Source organism: Diadema antillarum, unplaced genomic scaffold, assembly GCF_040938485.1.
Source record: "Diadema antillarum isolate AM-2024a unplaced genomic scaffold, OU_Dant_1.0 seq00000597_RagTag, whole genome shotgun sequence".
Lineage (NCBI taxonomy): Eukaryota > Metazoa > Echinodermata > Echinoidea > Diadematoida > Diadematidae > Diadema > Diadema antillarum.
The window spans coordinates 1,997,822-2,022,020 of NW_027271528.1; the positions used below are offsets into that span (position 1 = coordinate 1,997,822).

At 39.9% G+C, this 24,199-nt stretch overlaps 1 protein-coding gene across 1 annotated transcript; it reads right to left on the minus strand.

Moving 5' to 3' along the window:
• Positions 1 to 5,194: 5,194 nt before the first annotated feature.
• Positions 5,195 to 23,207, minus strand: LOC139735799 (tectonic-like complex member MKS1). Its single transcript, XM_071646549.1, has 15 exons — positions 23,119 to 23,207; positions 18,748 to 18,840; positions 17,763 to 17,926; positions 16,645 to 16,871; positions 15,805 to 15,908; positions 14,961 to 15,101; positions 14,149 to 14,191; positions 13,407 to 13,634; positions 11,668 to 11,773; positions 10,561 to 10,631; positions 9,593 to 9,779; positions 8,646 to 8,862; positions 7,856 to 7,915; positions 6,383 to 6,420; positions 5,195 to 5,256 (listed from the first exon to the last, which is right to left on the minus strand). Exons 2-15 carry the CDS (start codon positions 18,822 to 18,824, stop codon positions 5,195 to 5,197), a joined length of 1,725 nt encoding a protein of 574 aa, XP_071502650.1. The 5' UTR covers positions 18,825 to 18,840; positions 23,119 to 23,207.
• Between the last annotated feature and the right edge of the window lie 992 nt (positions 23,208 to 24,199).

Sequence of the window (24,199 nt, forward strand, 5' to 3'; positions counted from 1 at the left end):
TGGTATTCTTCTTCTTCGTCTTCCTATACTGGAAGCAATGCAATGGCGGCTTCGTTTGACACAGAAGTGCAGCTCTTGATGAGTTGCCTTAGAGGAAATGGAGGGTCCAAAACGATAAAGAGGAAAGCGAAGAGGTTTTGTTTACTGTGTGTGGATGGAGAGGAAGGTGAGAATTTATAATATGTCGGCCCAGTTGGACGTGATTCAACGACAGCTTTTGAGCAAGGACCTTACCGCAAACCCATCCACTTGCAGCCACGCAAGGTGGTTGCTCTCAGGAGTGAGCAACAGAAGCTGTTAGCACACTTCCATGACGAAATTGGTAATTACAGAAAACACAGAATGGAAAAAGAAAGTACCTTATGTACCACCTCCTGGCCGTGCTGACTTACTGATAGCAGATTATTGCTATGAAATTACTGCATTGTAGCCATTGATTATTCATAATCAATGACTGGATACGAGGGCCCTCGCCCATTAACATGTTTCACATGGGTCTAGAGTCTAGGTCTAAGTTAGACCCCCATTGACCGTTGTGATAGCTATAGGCGATTAGATGTATACATTCCGGGAATCAGCGATAAGATCTAGTCTGATTTCAAGGGTGAATGTCATAGGACGTCATGACGTAATACCTTGTGGTAGGGTTCATGATTTTACTCGCCAATTTGGTCCTACCGTCACATCTTTTCAATTGATGTCCTTGTACCAGTATTGTAGGGCCTCAGACTCGCATTTTGGTGCTTTTATACTGCCTTGTCGAGCAGTGGCCTCGGAGGGAAATCCCCTCCCGCATGTTTCCTTTTCGTCGTTTGCGGCGCTCTAATGGTAAACAACTATTTGTTTTTGAGCGCATGCACGCAAAATATGGCTCTCATAGCTCAGTATATCACGTACGTCATCGTACCGATATTGTAATCTCGACTCTGTACGTCCCACCACGCGGGTTGAAATACTTGAGGTATGTGGTTATCTTGCTACAATTTATAATCATTCCTCAATCGACTTAGCAAATTGTGAAGATTATTTTTCAATTTTGTTCATTTAACGATCGCAATGGATGACATGGAAGAGCTGAGTCGCATAATTCGACAGTACAACCGTGAACGAAGAGGGAGAAGAATTTGAATATGGATCAAGAATGTCGCCTCCGGAATGCTCTTTTCTTGCTGTATGCCATCGCCTATGCCTGGACTGGCGAGAGGAACATTTGGACGAAGTATCGATCGGGACATTTTGGGGAGCGTGTGGTAAACGAGGAATTTACAGCATACGATTTTAGGGAGAGTTTCTGTGTTAATCATTCCACATTTGAATACTTATGTGAAGAACTTGAGCCAGTAATTAAAAGAAGAGACACAAACTTTTGCCAGAGTGTCTTTGTGAGGAAGCATGTGGCTATGACTTTGTGGCGTCTTTCTACAAACTGTGAATATCGGACAATCGGACACTTGTTTGATGTCGCGAAATGTACTGTGTGCATCATCGTCAACGACACATGCAAGGCCATTGTTGATGAACTGCTAGGGAGATACATCTACTTTCCAGAAGGGGAACGACTGCTCTCGACCATCCAAGGTTTTGAAGATAAGGGATTCCTAAGGGATTCCCACAAGTCGGTGGTGTCATCGATGGGACACATGTCCCAATTATTGGCCCACCTGACTTTAGGGCTGATTATTACAATTGTAAAGGATGGCATTCTGTTATACTGCAAGCAGTTTGTGACCACAACTACAGGTAGGCCTGGGCGTGCATTGTTTTTTGTTGTCTTAATTCATAACCAGGAAAAGAAGAGATGTCAATGCAATATATAAGTAGATGGATGTTCAAAGCAACAAAATATCCAGATGCATGCAATGATGTATTGTCAGGCCCGTTCATTGTTTCCTTCTTTTTTTTTTAACTCACTGTTCATACCGATGAGATAGCAAAGTAAACGAGGGAAAAGGGTCCAGCAATTTTATCAGTCTGTTTTGCATTGTGAATTAAATATGGAGTTGTCGGCAATATTTGCATTATTATGTTCAACCATAGTTTTTTCTGTATCCAGATGTGTCATTAGCAAGCTCTAATCATTTTATGGCAATACGACAACTTTGCTTTTGGAATAATGAAAAGGAGAACAAAATAAAGTAGTTACCAATTACTGTTCCACAATAAAAAAAAAAAGAATAGCTCAATAAAAATATTTCAATCTTTTCTTTTTTGGTCATAAACTTTAGCAAACTTCTAGCTTGTCCAATATACAATGTACATTACATTTGTCATTATGTTATTATCATTAATCACTTTGCTTTTTATTTTTCAGATTACAAGGAACATTAATGGCGTTGACATACCTGTTATGATTTTGGGAGATCCGGCATACCCCTTACAACCATGGCTTATGAAAGGATTTTCAGACAATGGCCGTTTGACCCACACACAGCAGACTTTCAACTATCCATTGAGTTCTGCAAGAATGGTGATCGAAGGCACCTTTGGACGATTGAAGGGCCGGTTTAGGTGTTTGTTGAAAAGATGTGATAGCAGTTTTGAGAATGTCAACATCGTGGTAGCAGCATATTGTGTCCTGCACAACATGTGTGAGATACAGTCAGACGAGCCAGATGATGACTGGAGAGGTGTTGCTGAAGACTATCAATATCTGCAACCTCAACCTGGAAATGGACACAACGGCCCACAACCAGCTACACATGCGATGACGATTTGTGATGCCCTGTTAGAACACTTAAGCTAAATCTTAGCACGTAGTTCTGTGCAGAACACAGCAGATAATTTCCCTCCCAATAATAAGGACTCTTATAAGTGGTGTATTGAAATATAAGAAAAGGGACTTCTTAAAGATGTCTTCTTGAAATATAAGAAAAGGGACTTCTTAAAGTAGAATGTGTACTGTTGGTTTTACCAATAGTTAGTCTACTTGTCTTTTCATCAGTTAGCAATAAAATCAGTGCACTTTAGTGTGATAATAATACAAAGAAAACAAAGACAATATACAAGTGTAGTAGATATACATTTAATGAATGCATGTGTGTGCGTGTGTGTGTGTGTGTGTACTTGAGGGTTCAATATGTGTAAGTGTATAAGGTGCATGTTTCATTGAATTGGGGATATCATTTATATATACAATATTTGGAGGATTTGAAAATTTAAAGTCAACAACTTCGCTGTATTATGTGTTCTATCAATGAGGCAAGAGCTGATGGTCACAACTACCTTTTGAAGTTGTCCATCGGGAAGACCTTACTGCTGTACTTTTGTGTGCCCATCCATTCAAAATTGAATCAAATCATTCAAAAAAAAAGACTATTTTCCAGTGGATTTTGATTCTGCTTTTCATGTTACAAATCAATTTGTATTTGCAGCATTGCTAGTTTATGAAAGCGAAAGTAGTTTGTATTCTAGGTCTATAGGTCTATGGCTATGGCAATAGGGATGCAGGAGCCCACGACTCTGCAAGAAGCTCAGGAGATTGCTGAGTTATTTCACCATCTCCAAGAGGAATCTGGCCGAGTAGCTCCACAAATTTGATTGGTGATGTCAGAGGACGCGGTGAGTAATGAGAAATATGCCGAGTTAAGGCGACGCATTACATCCATCAACCCAAGTATTTCAGCAGCCCCCAAAAGATAATCCAGATAGATCAGTAAGACAGCAGAGGGGGCAGCAAGCTCGTGATCGACCACCATCTTGTTGCTACAATAAGCGAGTTCGGAATCCCTCGCGCGCAACGGATTATGGTATTTGTCAAAGGTCATTCGGGATAAACAATAGCGTTACATTATTTCACTAAATGTCACAAGGCAGCATATATACACGCACGCAGTACATAGTCTAGTGCTGTGGAGATTCATGTCACCGTATTCACCTAGGGCCTGGTTGGCTATCGTACACTTTGCGCTTGATTTTGACCGTGGCTGATCAAAATGACGACGAAATACAGTTGGATGATTTCCAATGATGGAAAGTGGATGCTCTAAAAGCCTATTTAGCGGACAAGGGACTCAAAAGGACTGGGCGAAAAGATGAACTCGCTGCACTTGCCTATGCCGCAGCGCACATGAAGATACCGTTGTAGTTTGCAAAAACGCACCACAATTTCGTTCCCGTAAGAGCACTGGACTGCTCTACCATGCTATAGAGTGTACATTGTACAGGCAAGCAGGTGGAATTCCTTGTCATGAGCACTGGCTGATATTACCAGATGTGTGATTAATGGTCCTTTTTAAGCACTACCTGATCACAAACAGCATTGCTCTGCATATCAGTTCAAGTTTTAAAAAACAATTTTTGTCACTAAAGTACAACTTTTGGGTTTGAAGAATACTGTTTCTGTATTCCAGAAGTTGGCAGGTCTGGGTTACTGGATTATAATATATCCTTGCTTGTGCAAGGCAGCAGCGTCAGGCAATTCAAGAAAATGAACAAATTACAAAATCATGCGTGTAGGTTACTGTAAGTTGCAAAATTATAATTCTTAACACTGTGTGTTATCAAGAGGGAAAAATGTTGAAATAAAAATGCATGTCACAACATCTATCCATTCAAATGCAAATGCAGATAAGACAACAACAATGAAGAGAATGTCATATTTCCAAGAAGGAGAAACACGTGAGAAGGCAGAGGCTTTCATCTCAACATGACTGGAAAATGCTTAACTCTTTGCGTGTCGCAGTGTAAACACTCTCTGCGCCACATTGTTCTGAGACAACAATGCATGAGAGGTTTTGGGAAAGCATTTTCGTTTTCACAGAGCAATGCTAGAAATGCAGTACAGCAAAGTTGTACAGAAAAGTGCCAGTGTTGGCTGTGATGTAAAATTCATGACAGAGCTATCACCATGACGCTTTCAATGTAGTGTGGCATATCGCAATTTATCAATGAGCATGTGCACCGTTGTGTGTTTGAGCACAATAAGCAAAGTTGGCGTGCTGTCGACCGAGTCGGGCAACAGGCATGCAAAGAGTTAGCATTTCCACCAGTGAATTGAAGGCATCGTGATGTAAAAGTTGATATGTGTCATTCCTCTCTTGGTGGCTGTCTCCTGGTGGGTCTTCCTTCTACTCTGTGGAGGACTGGCAAACGAAGGCAGCTGCCTTTAACACAGGCAAGGTCAGACGAGACAGGGACGGTAGCAAATATATTTGGACGATGGTCAGTAGAATACAAATGAGATGGGTGAGTAACATCAGACAGATGACAGCGTGTCCTTGGCAGCTTGCATCCGTTTCCTGGCCCTCTGGAAGGCGTCTGGGTGAGGGGGAAGAGAGAGAGGTAAACTGTCATAGAATTACGTGGTCTTGGACATCAGCATACAAAGGGTAGTCGCATCACACAATGGGTGATTTCAAGTTCGGTGCTAGTGCTAGTGCTAGCTCCCAAATAACACCCTCAAATCGAGCTCCTACACGGATGGTCAGATTAACGAGGCGATACCGACCAAAATTGTCGATCCCAACACTAGCATCGCACCACCGCAAAGTCCACGGGAATTGGGCGATGAAAAAGATAATGGCGCAGAGTTAAAGTCAAATATAAAATGATGTAGCAATGACTGCTTGGTTTTCGATACATAATGAGGACTGATTAAAATGCTGCAAATTTCATCCCTTCTTTAAAACACAATTATTGCTCCCAGGTTCAGATTTATGTAGCCATATCTAGAGTGTTCCTGTCTGTTACGTGAACGACCATTGCATAAGCATAGAATTTGCATGTAAAACGTGCAACTATCATGGAAGTGAATATGGGTCTCGCACAGCAACGCTAACACCAGCACCAAACTTGAAATGACGAAAATGATAATCCCTAGGGGCTAGCGTTAGTCAATGGGGAAAAAGCACGTAAATCGCTAACACAAACGGCGGAGCTCGGTTCAGCAGACGACATTCAACACCGAGCCCAGCACCAGCAACCGGGAAAACGTCAAAATTTTGAGGTCAACTCCCAACACCAACTGATTTCAAGTTCAGTTTTATCACCAGGGTTAGTGCTGAGATAGCACTAGCACTAGCACTTGCACTGAACTTAAATCACCCAATTTAATGTTGTAATAATAAGTTCAAAGAAATAGCATTCATTTAAAAGCACCCTCCTTTTTCCTCTCACACAAAAGATCGATGAATACTGCTATGGCCAAATTTTTACATTACTGCTTATCAACTACAAACATTATGTAGCAACCATATGTTTTCTGGTTGCAATACTGTTGGCATGCCTTTTGGGGGTAATATTTCAGTTTCGTTGTTACCCACTGAAATTGTGCTATCACAAGATTATTTTACACATTTCTTATGTATATCTGTCCATTTTAGAGCAAAATTGACATTTTCTGCATGCGTATGAGAACTATGTTTGACCTTTAAAAAGTACTTACCTAACACGTTCATAACAGCTGCTTGCATTGTCATACCACTGTAAGGAAGAATAAGATATATGAATGAATTTTCACACTGCTGTCAATTTCACTGCATATCACAATACGTATGAATTTACTGCACACAATTGCACATCACAATTTTTCATGATTTCAAGTATTCTGACATATGATTATGTTTCTGGTACAGAGACCTTCCTTTGATCACACCCAAATCTTCAAGATGATTTTATGTTGTTGGACAAGTACATCTACTTAATCCCTATCTAAATATCAGTAGTGGTATGATTACGATAGTATTCTTAAGAGTGGATTAACTTTAAAAAGAAATAAAACTTGGTTCTCAAAATGAAATAAGCAGGTGAATTTGTCTTTCAGATGACTAAAGGATAAATCATTACATCACAATGAAACAACCAAATATGCCAAGAAATCACACAAATGTGAATACTCCGTAAGGTATTGCCAGATACTAGTAACTGACTGAAATATCTGCTCTGGTTTAATTTCAAAAGTACAGAAATTTAACTGATATTGAGAGATGAAAATTGGGTATTCCCTGAGGAGTGGAAATAGTGCTGAATGTTAGAGGCAGGGTACTGTTTGGGGAAATCACCTGTGAGGATTTCAGAATTTTGTCTTTCTTTCAACATGACACACACACACACAAAGGATATATAATATGTACCGTATATGCCATATATTTTGCAAAGTTTTTAGCCAATTTGGCGAGCTGGGTGCTGTTGATTTGCAAATTTGACAACATATGAAAATGTCAACTCTTTTGCCGATATGTTTGCACAACAGTGTAAGTATACATGCTTAGTGCATGAACATGATTGTGCATGCATCTAAAATGGTGATACAACATTTGGTCCTGCGACAATTGCTCCGGTCTTATTTTCTCCAAGGACTTAGGGTTAGGGTTAGGGTTGGGATAGGGTTTTAGGTTTAGGTTGATGTGAGGATTAAGATTACTTTAAGAGTTATATTTGTTGGTAGCATATATGTTTGACTTAGTGTGCAGATACATTGTATTTAATGGGAGCAATTGTTGCAGGAACAAATGTCATGGAACTACCTAAATCATGTTTGTGTGTGTATTAGAACATTGTAACTAACACAAGCACTGCAAATGTCTGCTTCGTTTGAATGATCTTGGGAATACTTTTGGAATATATCGAAATAAATAGTTAGTAGTAAATTCTCAATGCTTTTTTTGGACGTTTATTGGATTTTTTTTTTTTCAAAGCAGATTTGCTAATTCTGCTTCCTGAAAGTGAGTGAATGATACCGATTTCTCTGTCCATGGCTGTACTCCATCATTGCGAATTTAACCACTTGCAAAAATGTCTGGAAGTCCTGGTTCACAAAAACTTAGACTTGCTAAATATATGACGTATACAGTAATATATCATAAAATTATGTCTGCAGTCATTGGAATGCATTTCTTGGAAGAGAGTTGTAGCTCACCCTAGTCTGTCTATCAAGGTGCCAACTTGCTTCCTAGACGTGGCTGCATCCATGAGAGACCTGTTTGGATGTGGCAGAGTAAAACAAAATTATACATCATACAGCAGAATTCAATCTTAAAATATAAAAACAACTGTCCTGTGGATGATACTTCAAGTACATCGTGGGTATTGCAAATGGAGAATTTAGAGTTGCATCAATTGGCCCTTTCTATTTATGGCAATATAGTTCACAACAGCTATAGGCTCGACAAATAAATTTTCCTTTCATCTTCTGTGACATGATGTTTCATAGCAATATCTATGGTGCCTATTATAAACCAAATGGGATACCCTACACTTCTGAAAATATAGAGGGAATTCCACATATCTGTAATAGTTTCTCTAGCATAATGGAAGAGCACTTTAACATACATCCTTCAGAAGGCTGGGAGAATAATACTATCCTTACCATATTTCAATATCAAGGCAAAGAAAAGTATACTTTTCATTACAAATATACATATCTAATAGTTTGTTTTTATCACTCCCCTACTTTGACATCATAAACTGTTTAGTCCTTTTATTTAGCAATGACAGCATATGAATGAAAATAGTTTAAAAACGTATAGCTTTTGAACAAATCAAGGAATTTCCCTCAAACTTCAATAGATGTGTTTTAATGACATTTCTCCTTTACTACAACCATGCTTACATTTGGTGTAAATTCCCCTTTAAGTACTTAGCAAGCCAATATCCTGTTCTTCTAAGGAGGGCAAGCACAAGAAGAGCATCCAGCTCAATATACCTACCTGCTCTGGTGCATGAGATTGAGGCGAACCGTCACACTACCGGTCGCCTCCGTTTTGAGACCGAAGCGGCTCAGGACCTTGCTGTCGTGGGTCGTTGGCACGGAGACGTAGCTGGGCTCCTCGAGCTCTGGGGAGCCACCGATGAAGAAACGCCGCATGTCGTCGTAGGAGGATTGGCCCAGCGGTCTCCACATCTGAACCTCAAATGTGTGGGTTCCTGCAGATCGGAAAGCAACATTTAAACACACATAGAATGAAATAAATGGACACATAATTATGCAAACAAAAAATAACAAAAGAACTTCATAAAAACAGCAAAATGTCTGTAGCTTTGTTCCTAAAGAATGATGATCTTTAAAGGGATAGTACAGTATTGGTGGAGATGAGAATTGGGCTTGTAACTTTTTTGTGATATACCAAGAAAACACTTATGATATAGTACAGAGCATACCATTTTAAGAGGAATTCAAAGTTTATTTGATGAAAATCGGGTTTGGAATGACTGAAACATCCAAAAACAAAGTAAAACAAAGCGATCGTAATAAAGTGTGGGTCCCACACTTTATTAGAATTGCTCTTTTTTGGATATCTCAGCCATTTCAAAACCAATTTTCATCAAATAAATGTTGAATTCCTCATAGAATTACATGCTCTTTCATATTTCATGAGAGGTTTCTCATTATCTCACCAAAAAATGTTAGAAACCTGAAATTAGGTCTCAACCAAAACTATACGATCCCTTTTTAAACTTACATCCATCCATAAAAGCTTAAGATCATTCTAGAACAGTAGGATTTGATTACTTTCCTTTTTGTTAAAAGATGATTACAATGAAAATGATTATCATAATCTTTCTAACACGATTATCACATTCATCATCATCATCATCATCATCATCATCATCATTTGGATCTTCAAATCCCTCAGCTCCTTAGTGAGTCACTCACCTGGAGTGGATGGAATGGTGACGTAACCGTAGCCCTCGGTCCTGTACCGCTGCCACGAGTCCAGCGACAGGACCTCCAGGAAGAGCTGGGGCCAGACCGGAAGCAGGTCCCGATCATCTTCGGTGGTCTCCTCCCTCTGGTAGTAGGCCTCCAGCTCAAAGGGGTGACTGAAATAGGCCGTGTACTCCTGATATAGCGGTTGGGAGGCACAATGACAAACATTTCCAGAAGATAGCACAAATGTGAATGCTTCCTATTCCCCTTCCAACAATGTGCACAACTTCTCAGAAGTTTACTCACCAAACCAAACATTGACTCTCACTATTACAAATATGTGAGGCCTAATGAAAAATATAAACAATGTGCTAAAAATGAAACTTCAATACCGGTATCTGAGCTAGTGGTTCATCACATCAAAGAGAATTGTCCTAACGGCTTGTATACCGCATGGTATACAGAATACCAAGTTACCCAAACAAATATACATGTAACACCATATTCTTGACTTAATTCACTTTGATAAACTTGTTTTTTTATTCATCATCATTATACATACTTTGACTTTTTGGACCTTGCCTGTTAACCAAAGAGAATCTGCAGTGACCCCACAACCCCACAAGATTAAGATACTGTATATGCCATTCACTTCATGAGTATAATGCTATGTGAGTTGGGACTTTGTGTTTGAATTAGGTAATCATGAAACACAGTGATGTAATGAGAAATAAGTATTGTCTCTTTTCGGGAGAAAAGTAAGTGAGTTTCCACCTTGGAGATGGTACACAGTATGTTTGTGCTGCAGGAGGCTATCCCACAGGAATGTGAGGGAATTCCATCTCCCTGATCAAAATTTTCTTGGTATTTTTTCTGCCTGCAATGACTATCACTAGACTTTCCAATAACAGAAGGACTTGTACTCGCATAGAGTAATTGGGTAGCTTACACATGGTGGACAATGTGAGACTCACTCGTTCGATCTCCTTGGTGTAGCACGTGTGTGTCAGTCCAGACATCATCTGCGTCCTATCGGCACTCCAATCTAAAAGAATGAAAAGGATTGTAGTACAGGGGTTGTTTCATAAAGCTGTTCTTAAAGTTACAGACAACTTAAGAATGACTGGTGATCAGTTCTTGTGCTGAATTATTGAAATTCTGATAAGTATAGTACATCAAAACTGATCACCAGTCGTTCTTAAGTCGTTTGTAACTTTAAGAACAGCTTTATGAAACACCCCCAGGAGAACCTTCTTATAACGAGGACCTACAAACCATGTCATTTGCTTTGTTATATCAGGTTTCTTACTATATCAGAGTACAAAAACAAAGACATATAAAGATTTAGGACCTGCACAATCACCTTGTTAACCCTTTAAAGACTAGTCCTGAGGCAAGTGTCTATAGGAAACAATTGATACAGCAAAATCAGCCCGTCCTCAATGGGTTAAAAGAGGTTTTGTTACGGCCAACCTTTCTCATCGAGTTTCCACTGTATAACATGATAGAATGTGACATCTGAGACTTGTGGCATGAAAGGTTTTTAGACGGATGGCAGCTACCAAAGTGACAGCCAATTTGTTGTCAGGGCAACATTTCATAATACAGTCAGTCACTGACAAGTGTTTTAAGCTGGTGTAATCTCAGGACTTAGAGCAAATATGACAGTGAAAAAAAATCTGAAAAAACGCTGGATTAAATGCCCCTAGGACTACCGTTTGTTGCCACATTAGTTCCTATGATTGTTACTGTGTAGCTTTCATCTAGTGCATAAGGGCCAAAAGAGAACAAGAGCAATCAGTAAGGAATACATGTAGCAATTTCAACCACATCATATGGCATGTATTGTTAATCACAAAGTAATGTGACTGCTAGATGCTTCCATATCTATGGCTACACCCTTGTTTATTTTGGTAGTCATCGCCTTAATAAAATTAAATTAATGCCTGTCCAAGATTCCCAGCAATGTTCACTTCAGGAATAAGAGGCATATGGCCTATAGGAGCCACAGACATTCAACTCCCATTTTGGCAGCTCTAAAAAAGGGGTAGAATACAGTCTACCACACCTGAAGAGCTTACCTTTTGGCAGCTCCACAAAGTAGTGGACATACAGTCCATCATACTCAAAGTTCTTGGCCGACAAAATCTCCCCAAGAATGCAGAGGCGAAGGGTTCCTGGTGGAATCTGAGAAGAGAAAAAGGATTGTCAGTTGGGATTACTGCATAATCTTATAATCTAAACTGTCTTGCTATTGTAAGAAATTTATATCTACTGTAAAAGTGGATATTTTCGCGTGACTAATTTTTCACGCTCAGCCGGGTAAGAAGAGTTTTGCATGTTTTTAATTGCGCCAAATCAAGAAATCAACTACTGGAACATATGGCAAGCAAAAATATTCGCGTGCTTTTATTTTCGGGGTAGTTTCTGGTTGCGCGAAATGCGTGAAAATTTCAACACCGCGAAAATTTCCACTTTTACAGTAATTAAACATTTTCCCTCGGAATACAATCAGCCTTTTTCATTTCACTGGTCATATGTGATAAAGGTAGAAACAAAAAAAAAAAACAAAACTCTTACCGGTATATGTTGAAACAGACATGGAGAGTTGAAAAGTATATCAACATATTTCTTTTCCTAAGAGTCACAATAAATTTTAATGGTACTACATGTGAATATAAATCATTGCAGATGAATACAGATCCTCATCACGAAATCAAAAATATGTTTAGACATTTTTGTTCGAATATATTTCAGTAAAGAACAACGAGGAATGGAAGATGAGTGAAATCATACAGAAAGTTGGATGTATAATCAAGAAAATGAATTTGAGAAAATGCTTCCTTGCTGTTGCTGTGCTTATTTGGTGTCAAATGAGATTATGTAACCATGTCTTCAATCTGTAATGTGGTGTTTGATTGCTAAGGGAGCACAATACTTTAGGTCACATTTGTGATGTTTGGTTAAAGTGCCCTTTATTGTAGTGTACACAGTGAAAGCACGCACAGAGAGTAAATGGGCGGGTATAGGGAAATGGTAGAGTGATAGGATGGTACTATGTATGGAATGCCAATTGTGCATACATTATATTTTTTTTAATCTCAGCAATAAGGGCTGAAAGTTATAGACTGATTCTGTGACGCGCTATGTGTATTTTTGGCATGGGCAGCGCCATTACGTGCTTATTTGGTGTCAAATGAGATTATGTAACCATGTCTTCCCTCTGTAATGTGGTGTTTGATTGCTAAGGGAGCACAATATATAAGGTCACATTTGTGATGTTTGGTTAAGTGCCCTTAATTGTAGTGTACTATGCAGATAGTGTATTGCAGTGAGTGTACACTGTGAAAGCATGCACAGAGAACACATGGGCAGGTATAAGGAAATGGTAGAGTGATAGGATGGTACAATGTATGGAATGCCAATTGTGCATACATTATATTTTTCTCATTATTTTTAATCTCAGCAATAAGGGCTGAAAGTTACAGACCGATTCTGTGACGCGCTATGTGCATTTTTGGCATGGGCAGCGCCATTACGCGGTGTCTTAGCCGACCCCCCCCCCCTCTCCCCCACCCCCTTCCGTGTACGGAATGAAAAACTGACGCATGGTTGTTTTAGCCAATAGGCGTCTCGTACTGAGTGCACGAACGCTTGCTTAGAGCGCGAACCTTTGTTACAAGTGCGCGATAAACATGTTGCCCGGGGGTGGGGGAGAGGAGGGGGGGTCGGCTAAGACACCGCAAAATGAGCTCATGGCTGCGCCCAGTGCCACAAATTGTCTGCTGCCCTCAATGAACCCGAATCGGTCTATACACACCTGCTCAAAGTCCTGGCCCACATAGGAGTTGATGATATCGGTGTGGCGTTGGAGCAGCTCCTTGTACATGCGGTTCTCCCGCACCTGCTCCGAGGCGTTCATGCCCTGCGAGGCCAGGGTCAGGGTGTACTGGAAGGTGTCCCGCCCCCCTGTGTCCGTCACCAGGGTGTATGGCTCGCGGTGGTGGGTGAAATCGGGCGATATGCTGATGACTCCGCCCATGGAGACCTGTTTTTTAGTTTAGAAAGCATGGCAAACAAAGAATCATCAAATTATTTGTCATCATCAGAAGCACTCTAATAGCTGACACAACTTTATCCTTTTTACGGTGTAGCCAGTGAGACTGGATCAAAAGTGTAGGAAATGGCATATATGTGCATTAGGGTCATGCGATTATGCACTTAAGTTGTAATTTGTGTCATATGCACTTTGTGCAGATATCGTGTAGCACATTCAAAAATCGATTGTCAAGTACACATTTCACTGCAAGGTGTAAGTTGAGCATGACAGGAATATGCATGTAACATGAACTTATTTACTTTTTTCACAGATTCTAGAAGGATGGCATAATGTTCTTAAAATCACTATCACTTTGAGCTCTAAAATTGAAGTATCGATGCATACAACTACCATATACAGAAAGGTATATACAGAAGGGAAGTCACTTCTGCTACAAAGAAAGCTTACGGACACAGCTCTTAAACTGCTAAACAGAAAAATAAGAAGACCTGCATAACTTTACCTTGATGGTACACAAGACACATTCATCTTCTTCTTTGGGCTCTCTGTAAAGAAATAAGATGACAGATTCCAGATAAACTGGCCCTCTTTAGAGGAGAAGCACCCAAAAAACAGGGGAAATCACATAATCTCTTCCAAAGTTATGAATTTTAAAAGTGTAGGATCGTTCTGTGTACAGCCCTTTCTAGATGAGAATTGTACAACAATATATGATGTACTAGTAATAAAACAATACACAGAAAATTTTGCAAATATCACAAAATTTTGAATGGTTGAATAATAATATCCCCCAACATCCAACATCATGTATGAAATCTTACAGTAATGTAACTCATGAGTTATTAATATATATTTTTTAAACTGAAAAACTAACCCATATGCTCCCCTTTTGTACCGAGAATAACAGTTGCAGTTTTTTTCTGGGCCCGAATAAAATCACTAGAAATCTATAGTATTTATCTCTCTTCCATCATGAAGTAGTCTCCAGTTTTATTATTCTATGGAAATGTCAGAATTACTTATCTCTATAATATACCAGCTTTCTATGAAAGTAATCTAAAAGTTAGGGTTGCAAAAGGGACACATAAACTTTAACCACTACTGTATAACAAGGAATGTTCGCATGCATTCTAATTTCGCGAATTTCGCGAGAGCCAAGATTTGCAAAATTAAAATGCACGTGAAAGTTCTTGTCTACACTATACGCATTGAATGTTAGAGGCAACTCTCGAAACTTTCATGCCGCGAAAAAGCCCGTCGGCTCCAATTCGCGAAAATATTGTGTTTTACAGTATCACACAGCTGCTCACTCACCCGTCCATGATCCCGAGGTCAGCCATGATGTACATGGTGGTGACAGGCGTGTCAATGACATGGGAGCTTTTCTGGTGTTCCTCCGACGGCCTCTCAACTATGAGATTGGCTCGCCTCTGAAGCAAGAGTGAGTCGCCCGGCCTGAGTACAGGGTACAAAGGAGAGTTGTCCAGATTACTACATTATTTTTCACAGAGTATGTTATCCTGACTGGCAAGCACATTGAGTTATAAGTGCCATTTGTTTTTTAAAGGTGCTATAGATGAAATAATGCAAGGAATTAGAGATACTCAAAAAGAGATGGACAAATTATATGGGAGTGAAAATGGGTGAAAAGATGCATAGCTGTTCTTGCAGCATGATTTTGGGAAAAGCAGTATAATTCAAAATATGACACTAATATCACTTGAGCAACATTCCTTATGTGTGTCATATATGCATGTAGCTAATTTCAGGGAATTTTACAATAAATTCTACTCAAAATGGGAGTCTCTTTTCAAAATATTATTTCTTCTGGCATCTTTATCTTCCCACAACTGCTAGCAACAACTGCATTGCAATGTAACAAGCATCACTTAATACATATTACAGGGCTCCACACTAACTCTTATTTTTGGTGGCCCAAAGGTAAACATCCGTCCTTCTTTGGTGGCCCGATCAGGCCACCAAATACTTCATTTCTGAAATTTTGGTGGCCCGACGTGCGTTTTTGGTGGCCCTGGGGGCCACCGGGCCACCGTTAGTGTCGAGCCCTGCATATTATCTATATCATCTTCTCTCGAATGTACTCTCTCGTATTACACATAACCACATTCAAGGGTATCAGGGTTTGATAACACAGTACCCGTCTCTGGTCTTTCGCTCGATCTTTTTTCGCCTCCGTGCGTTGCCCATCTTCTTGGCCAGAAACGAGGGGCTTTCATCTGGTGCTGTGGTGGCAAGACTTTGCTGTTAAGACAATGAGAATGAAAGTATGGTACTCTTTTAATGCAAAATACACACAAAGATTAAGACTTCCACTGTAGCTACTAGCTAATGGCTTATCAACAAAGGACTGAACATGACAAAACATTATTATATTCTTCCATTACTCATGACAAACACTAATACTACAGAAGTCTATCTGCAATTTTCAGTTTTTTAGTGTCAGTTTGTCTTATTTCTCTACTTGTACAAAATAAGCATATGACAAATAGACAGTAACATTTTCATCAAATATGAATAGGAGTATTTACAAAAATACATACAATGTATGAAATAACACGTATTGTATTTCAAAGTACACGTGGAGGAGACCGCCATTAATAAGCAGTTTGATTGATGGGATAAAGGCCTTGGGTGATATGGTATCTTTATAATTCTCTTTTTTTATTTTAACTGAAAGGACCGGAAAAACCCCCCAGATATTTCTATTCTCTTTTCGTCTTTACTTCATTTATTTTTCATTTCATTATGTTTGCAAAAGTCAAAAAGTAGAGAGATTTGCCCACAACTGCATAGATAAACTGGCACACCGAAAAAAGTTCTACATATAGCATTGCTATAAAGCATAGGACAGATGTTGAGGTTTCAGTAGCTATCATTTGTAAAAGGAGGCCTCATAAATTCTGCCCAGTTTATATCATATCGAAAAAAGAGTCATTTCTTTTCAATCAAATGAAAAAAAAAAGGTATTTTTCCTCACGTCCTCTCTGTGGGTAAAGTTGTCGTGGTCTGTGTAGGAGAAGAGTCGCTTTGTGGTGCGGCCGCCCTGTGCCTTCATCTCCGTGACGTCCCGGTGGTACTTCTGCTCCAGAGGGCCCTCACAGGATGCCTCGCTGGAGTAGAGCTGCACCTCTCGGCGGCTGAAGACCTTGGCCTGCCAACCGAAGACATGCTCCTCCTCGTTGTCTGTGTTGGTCTTCACCTTGCCTGTAAACCAAACAAAAGAGGGAAGAGGGAAGAGGCTTAAAGTCTCCATGTTGCTTTTGCAACCCTGAAAAGTAGATTTCTTTCATAAGCTCGTATATTGCAGAGGTAGGTAATTCAGATCTTTCCTTACAATAATAAACCTAGAAATATCTTTATGATATCCATTCCAATGCTTAGGCATGCCTAACCAATGACAGATATTCCTGAAAACCAAGAGCTTGCCTGAATGGAGCAACAACTATTGCTTGCAAACTGCTTTTCAAGTTTGAAAATATATTTGACAGAATGAGGCATATTGAATGGCCTCTTACTGGGTCTGGAGGGAAAATATATCCCCAGATTTGAATTACACAAAGAACCTGGCCTGTTAATTTGAATTATTTAGAGAGTCATAATCACTCTAGATATTTCATATCCTCTCTTCCCATTTCTCTCTCATAATAGAGAGCTCCAGTTTTAGTAGTTCTTGTTGTACTTCATACCATTCTGGTATTTACCTTGTAAAAATGTTCAAATGTCTCACTATGATTTGATTTAACTTTTGGGAGACTAAGTACTACAAGCTGTGCTTTTGATTTAGGCTCCCCTACTTCTGTTTTTATGACTACTACTTATCTATCATTTGTTGCAAATGAATATGTTATTAGAATAAATTTTTTTTGTTGATTTTTGTTTGTAACAAAAAAAAAATTAGACAAACTGTTATTGTATAGTAAAAATTATTGTTACTCTGCTGTGTTGTTTCTTGTTTTTGTGAACACAAAATGGAAATAAATTCAAATCAAATCATATCAAATTAAATCACGAGAAGTGTGATCTTTGATCTGGACAACAGCTTTGGAAAACTGTAAGTTCCTTTGCACTTTCAAGTGATCTTGTCGCAAATCTCACCAGATGTTGAACTCTCGGCAGTGTCTTTGCCCTTCCGCTTGCCACGAAGAGGTTTCAGGGCCATACCCTCTCCATCATTCACGTCGGCTTCGTCGCCGTCATTTTTATCTCCACTGATTGCAGTTGGCACAAGACTGGACCCCGTCACTCGCTTCAGGTGTACTCTGTGAGACAAAACCAAAAAATCAACAAAAAGGATTAAACAATTGTGACTGGTGAACATAATATTGCAATCCTCCTCTTATGAGTATGCTTATCAGTAAAAATCTCTTATGAGTATGCTTATCAGTAAACATGAAGAGCAAAGATTTGATTAGTTCTCCTCATGACCGCCTGGAGAGTGATCAGAACAATTTCTTCTTCTTTTCCTTTTGCCACCACTTTTTCTTCATTATTTCAGAGGTGATGTCAAGAATCTCAGCACATAACTTGCTGGTAATTCCAACCATGACTCTTTGTATCACACTGAAAAATTATGTTAAAGGAGCTTAATGTTTAGCAATCACTGCTTAATCAAGATGACTCTTGAAAAAGACCATTGCTCTGATTAAGAAAAAAAAAAATGTCCCAATAAGATATCCAGTTACCTGTATACTACAAAAAGTTCAGTACACAGGATTATAAAACACAAAGTAACCTGAACACACTTTAATAATACACTGTCCATTGAAAATGCCCATAACTGGTGAAGTGAAGTAAAATCCGTGGCTACATCTTGCCAGTACACTTATTGAATTTCTTCCTCATTGAGTTGAATCATTTTGACAGTTTCTCTTTTGTATGACTATTTGATGAAAAAGAATGCCCTACCTAAATAGTAAAATACATCTCTGTGAAATGTTGCCTTGGCTCTGTCCTATTCAAGCAGCATTCCTGTTTATGCTAGTCCTGATATACTGCAAAAGATGGCAATGTCTGTTGAAATTTCTGTTCTAGTGCTCAGTTTTTGCCCAATTAATCGGCAACATGTGGGTAATATCCCCACCTGATTCTGAGGTTCTTGATTGGATCCAACGACCGGTAGTAGGCTGTTCCAAAGTCTCCTCCAGAACTGTCACCCATCCTGCACAAGCCACAGCTAACACAGAAAATAAATACATAAATGAAAAAACACAAACATTCATATAATATACTGATGAACTTTGAAACAGAATATTGTAAGTAAAAGACAAAGTACAATACCATATGAAAATTAGGAAATATCTAATGAAACATACATATGGACAAAATTCGGGTATGAATACAAAGTCAAGACATTGACACACTACTACTTATAAAATAGCAATACCTACTGCCAGTTCAGTAGAACGTACACAGACAGTGCTAGTGCCAGCCAGTGAAATAAAAATGCATATAAATTTAATTACTCCACCGGCTCACTATTATTGGAGAAGCAGTTTTCTGCAGCTGTTTTTGCATGCTTGTGTTAGATAGTAATGGCAGTTCAAATGATGAGTTAAATCATCATAGTACATGTACTAATTGATGTCTAGACAAGTGATTGATCAGTCTGCATTGTTTGGGGTGGGGGGATATGTTCCATGGAAATTACACGTATGTATGTCTGGCTTCATCGAATCCCCCTCTCATATAGACCAAAGTCTTCCCTATCCAATCCTGCAGGGGTGCTCTGCCCACAGAAACAAATGTGATTGACTAATGTATTCATTTGCCAAGCATCAGTTGTTAGCGGGTCGACAAGCTGGTAGCTGTGTATTTTTCTATAAAACTTCCATCCAAATCTTGGACATTTAAAAAAAATTAACTAGTGAGCGCTCTTTACTGAGTATCTCATATACATTTGTATTTCTCTCACTATGAACATTACAATTGGTCGATCTAGGACTGTGATTGTAAATGAAATGTAAATGAAGAGAATAAGGCACCTCGCCCTGTACGTCAATACCCATAATATAGAGACAGTGGTTACACTTTGCTCGAGATCCCCCTACTTTTGTGTAGGCCCATGGGAGGTATCCAACTGTTTAGAAGAACTATCACAGTAAAAAAGTAATAAAACTCCTCCAAACCACACAGATGGATTTTTCTGCTGATAACGTTAGACTGGTGACTAACCTTGCAGCTTGTTAGATATCACTTGCATTAGATTCTAGGCACTCAATGTACTTTCATATCCATGTTGTCTATCTTTGTTAAGTCAAATCCTGCAGAACCAATTCCACCAAAATTACAGGAAACAGACATGTATACAATTTCACAAATAGGGTCTAGATCTACTGTAGCCTCACCATTAGGAGCTGCAACCCCAGGGTGCTCCTTCACACAGTTATACTGCTTCGCGTTCGGGCTGGTCGCAATTAGGGGTGCTGTAACCAGTACATGGGCAATCATGCACTTTACGGCCCTATATTATCGGTGCAAGATTCTACCCTAATCGAGCAGTGTATGCAAATTCAGGTACCTATCAGGCACCGCCTGTTGACAACATGTGTTCTGGTACTGTGAGTTGTGTGCAAAGAGATTTCTCCTCCTCCTCCTCCTCCTCACCACCACTAGAGGGCGAACTGCAGTGTACAATGATGCAGAGACTCCAACTCTCCCGCTTTCGACAGGAACCCGCCGAAAGCCCATTTTTGCAAAATTTCCCGTTCTCCCGCCCTGGCTCTGTGTCTCCCGCTTGAAATGATCTCTTACTTAGTGTCATCATATGTCGAAAAATAACCATGAGATAGCACGAAAGAGCATCTGGAACACTGGCTTCCAGGGCCCTTAAGCGGGCCCTGGACCCCGGCCGCAAGGAATTCGCACTTCGCGCTCGTGATGTGCGCTTCGCGCACATAATATTGGAGTCTCCCGTTTGCTAGGGGTTTCAGGCGGGAGAATCTCCAGATCAGAGGGTGCTTTGGGTTAAAGTCTCTGATGGTGTCTGAGATTTCATGGAGGCTGCAATTACCCACTTAGTAATAGTAATGGCGGACTTTGCGCACTCAGGTAACATTTTCACAGCGTGTATTTGAATTTTTGAACTTTTATTACGCGAGTACGCACCTCTTGATTTGGCTGCTCCTTGGTTGCTCGTATGCTAGCATGTTAGCACGAGGGGCGAGCCCACCGCCTCACTTCTCCCTGTGCTCCCAGTGCAGACACAAAGCAATTGCACAGGGTGCATGCATACTCCGCACTCTAGTACCCACTCGTTATAAGATCTTTGGGTGTGTGGGATCTGTGCTTAATGAAAGTACTTACAGTACGCCACACCATTGCTCTAATGCCCTTCCCCCTGCGCAGCATGATCGAGCAGAGACAGGGTGCTGTGCATGCATGGCACGCAACGCAACTAGTCACTTGTAAACTTTCGCCCTTCATTCATGATTTTAAATGAATGGATACTGTGTTATATTTCAAGCAGGGGATCTTGTCCTGTTTACCTTTGGGAGCAGTGGTTTAAAAAATGTTCAAAATATCACTTTTGATGCATATGTGTACACTGTAGGTCATTTCTATCACAAAACATCCTACCATATAAAATGTTTGCAATAGAGCCCATAATTTAAGGAGATATCACTTTTTTTCTCATTAAACCATAACTGCAGACGGTTTAGTCTGGAAACATTTTTTATTATAACTATTGTTCACATTTTGTATATATATCTAATCAACCTGTTGAGGACGAGTCCCGAGTATACTTGGGCAAGCGTGAGCCCCGTCTATGGGAAATGCGTGTTGTAGCAAAATCAAACTGCCCTTAACAGGTTAATAATACTTAACATCGATTATGTAACCCTGGTTCAAGTTTTTACATTGGTTGTTTCTATCCCTAACTCACATTTTAGAACTATTTTGAAGCACTAATGCTGTTTTTTTTTTCATCTGCAAATGGTAAATTATGCCTTTAACCTATTGCAGAGGGCATATATGTCCACTGTCCTTGGAGAAATTATTCTGTGAAATAATGAACAACAACAACAAATCCACAAAAATCTTATACCAATCCGCCAGTCTGTTACTCTCTGTACAGTTAACGATTTACGGGCAGCCAATAAACGCATACATACACACACACACACACACACACACACACACACACACAAGTTTCTCCTGATGGGTGGCTTGCGTGAATTGTGGTGGCGAAGATGAAGGATATATTAAAATATATTTGCGTATCTCATTGATGTGGCTAGCTAGTACAGTATATTGTAGTAGGATGTTCAAAAATGAAAGCTACTGACAATGTATCGCAGACTTCTTCACACTTTGCGCCATGACCATGGGTCCATGGCAATTTTCTGCGATGCAACTATGTCAATGTATAAAATGTAAAAGCGCGATAATCCTGCAGTGGACAGCAGACATGCGATATTGCGCAGTGTTCAATGTGTCAAAATCGGAGGGTGAGGAGGGCTTTTTAATATTTTACTTAGTGACGTTATCACTTGTAAGACGGCGTTCCATACAATGTAACAAGAGCAGCTACCCAGTTGCTCAGTGATCCTAGCTCTAGCTAGTGAGAGTGGGCTAGTGGTGGTTCATGGCATGCGGGGAATGAGGTACCGATAATATACGACCATAAAGTGCATAATTGCCCAGTACATGTTGGGGTCGCTGGTGCATGCGGTGAGATCTAGCCCAATTTCTGTCTACAGACTAACTAGAGTTGTCAGCTACAATTCAATTCCAAGCACAGACAGACAGACAGACAAACAAAGCAAACCAAAAAAAGGCAGGCATACCGGTATGATGGGGGGTTGTGTTTCCGGACACGTAACGTCTTAAATAAGTTCACGCGCGAAAACTTAAAATTTCCCTATTTTACATAGAATATGCACCCTTTTTTACCTCACAAAGACTTGATATAGACTCCTCATATACTTTACTAGACAACATACTCTGAAAATGGCGTGAGAATTCCTGGGTGCATCATTTTCATTACAGACGCACTTACAATAATACGCGTCCAGTCCCACAACCTGTCGAATGTCCGCACCCACCGGCCCACAACACTGCACTTGGACCCTTATGTGCTTGGTCATCAAATTTACTCCATACAGAAACATGCACACGTAATTACACTATGCACACACACACACACACACCTGCACACCACACTGAACTGCACATATACACACGCACAGAAGAGCTGTAAACTACATAGCGTAACGTAGTTATGAGTAATTAGGTCTACAATACACAATTTGATTAACATTCATAACAAATCAATGGACGCTTGTGAGATGGTGAATCCATCATGAGTCTTAGTATGTGGGACCGCACAACAAAGTCCGACGCCAACCCACGCTGAACACCTGTGTTTACATTTTGAAATACGAGGGCCTCAAGGCTCAACCGTCATAAAAATGTCAAACTATTAATATGGATATGAAAAATACATTCATACCTCTACGACTGTTCGAATTTTTCGTCGGGCGTTTCGGGGCAGAAAGTCATTCTAGCTGTTCGTTATCGGCGAAATCGCTGTTTGTTTTGGATCATGGAAGTATAAGAGATAACGATGGATCGAAGGGCTATCGATACCATGCAAAGAGCGCGATCGATCGATACCTAGCGATCGCGATCGATTCGCGCGAGCTACAAAATGATAACTGTCTCATACTGCACATATCGGGTTACACTTTGTCATCTTGTGTAGATGGCGCTTTTAATAACCGTGTTAATCTAGCAGTATCATTCTGTTTGGTGAGGGACAACATATATTTAATAGACACGAAAGAAAAAAGAAGAGGAACATGCCATTGATAGAATATTTAAACATTCTTGATTACTTAAATAAAACAGCTAAATGCGATAAACTTCATTGTATAACAGCATAATGACAATCATAATGATCCTCTTTTTTCATTCTATGATTTCGTTATGTTTGATTGTTCTTTTGATTCATTATGCTTTGTCGATTTCTCCTTCTTCTTTTTTTTTGGGGGGGGGGGGGGGAGGGGGAGGTCTAGGGTACCTTTTCACTTTTAATTGGGTTTGACCTCGCGTTGCCCCAACTTTATTAGTATCGCTTTGTTTCACCTTGTTTTTGGATATCTCAGCCTTTTTCGGTTTTATATGTCCAAAATATTTTAGTAGGGCCTACAATTTTACTACCGAAACTTTGCAATATTATTTGAAGCTGAAAACCAAAGTTTTGCATCTCTTTCAGGGGCGGATCCAGGAATTCCGTAAAGAAGGGGCGCGTTTACAAAATTAAAGGGGGGAGGGGGGGCGCACACACCCCTCCCCATTTTTTTCTTTTTATTTCTTTTGTTTCAACAAAAAATAAAGGGGGGGGGGGGAGGGGCGTGCGCCGGTTGCGGTCCTCCCTGGATCCGCCACTGTCTTTTGTATCCTTGACATATAGTTTCATTGTTTCTGTATATTGATTTGAAAAAAAAAAAGATAGAAAGTGGAAACTGGTAAACTCAACTCAACTCAATTAACTCAGATAAATGAATCCCAAATAATTCAGTTTGAATAGT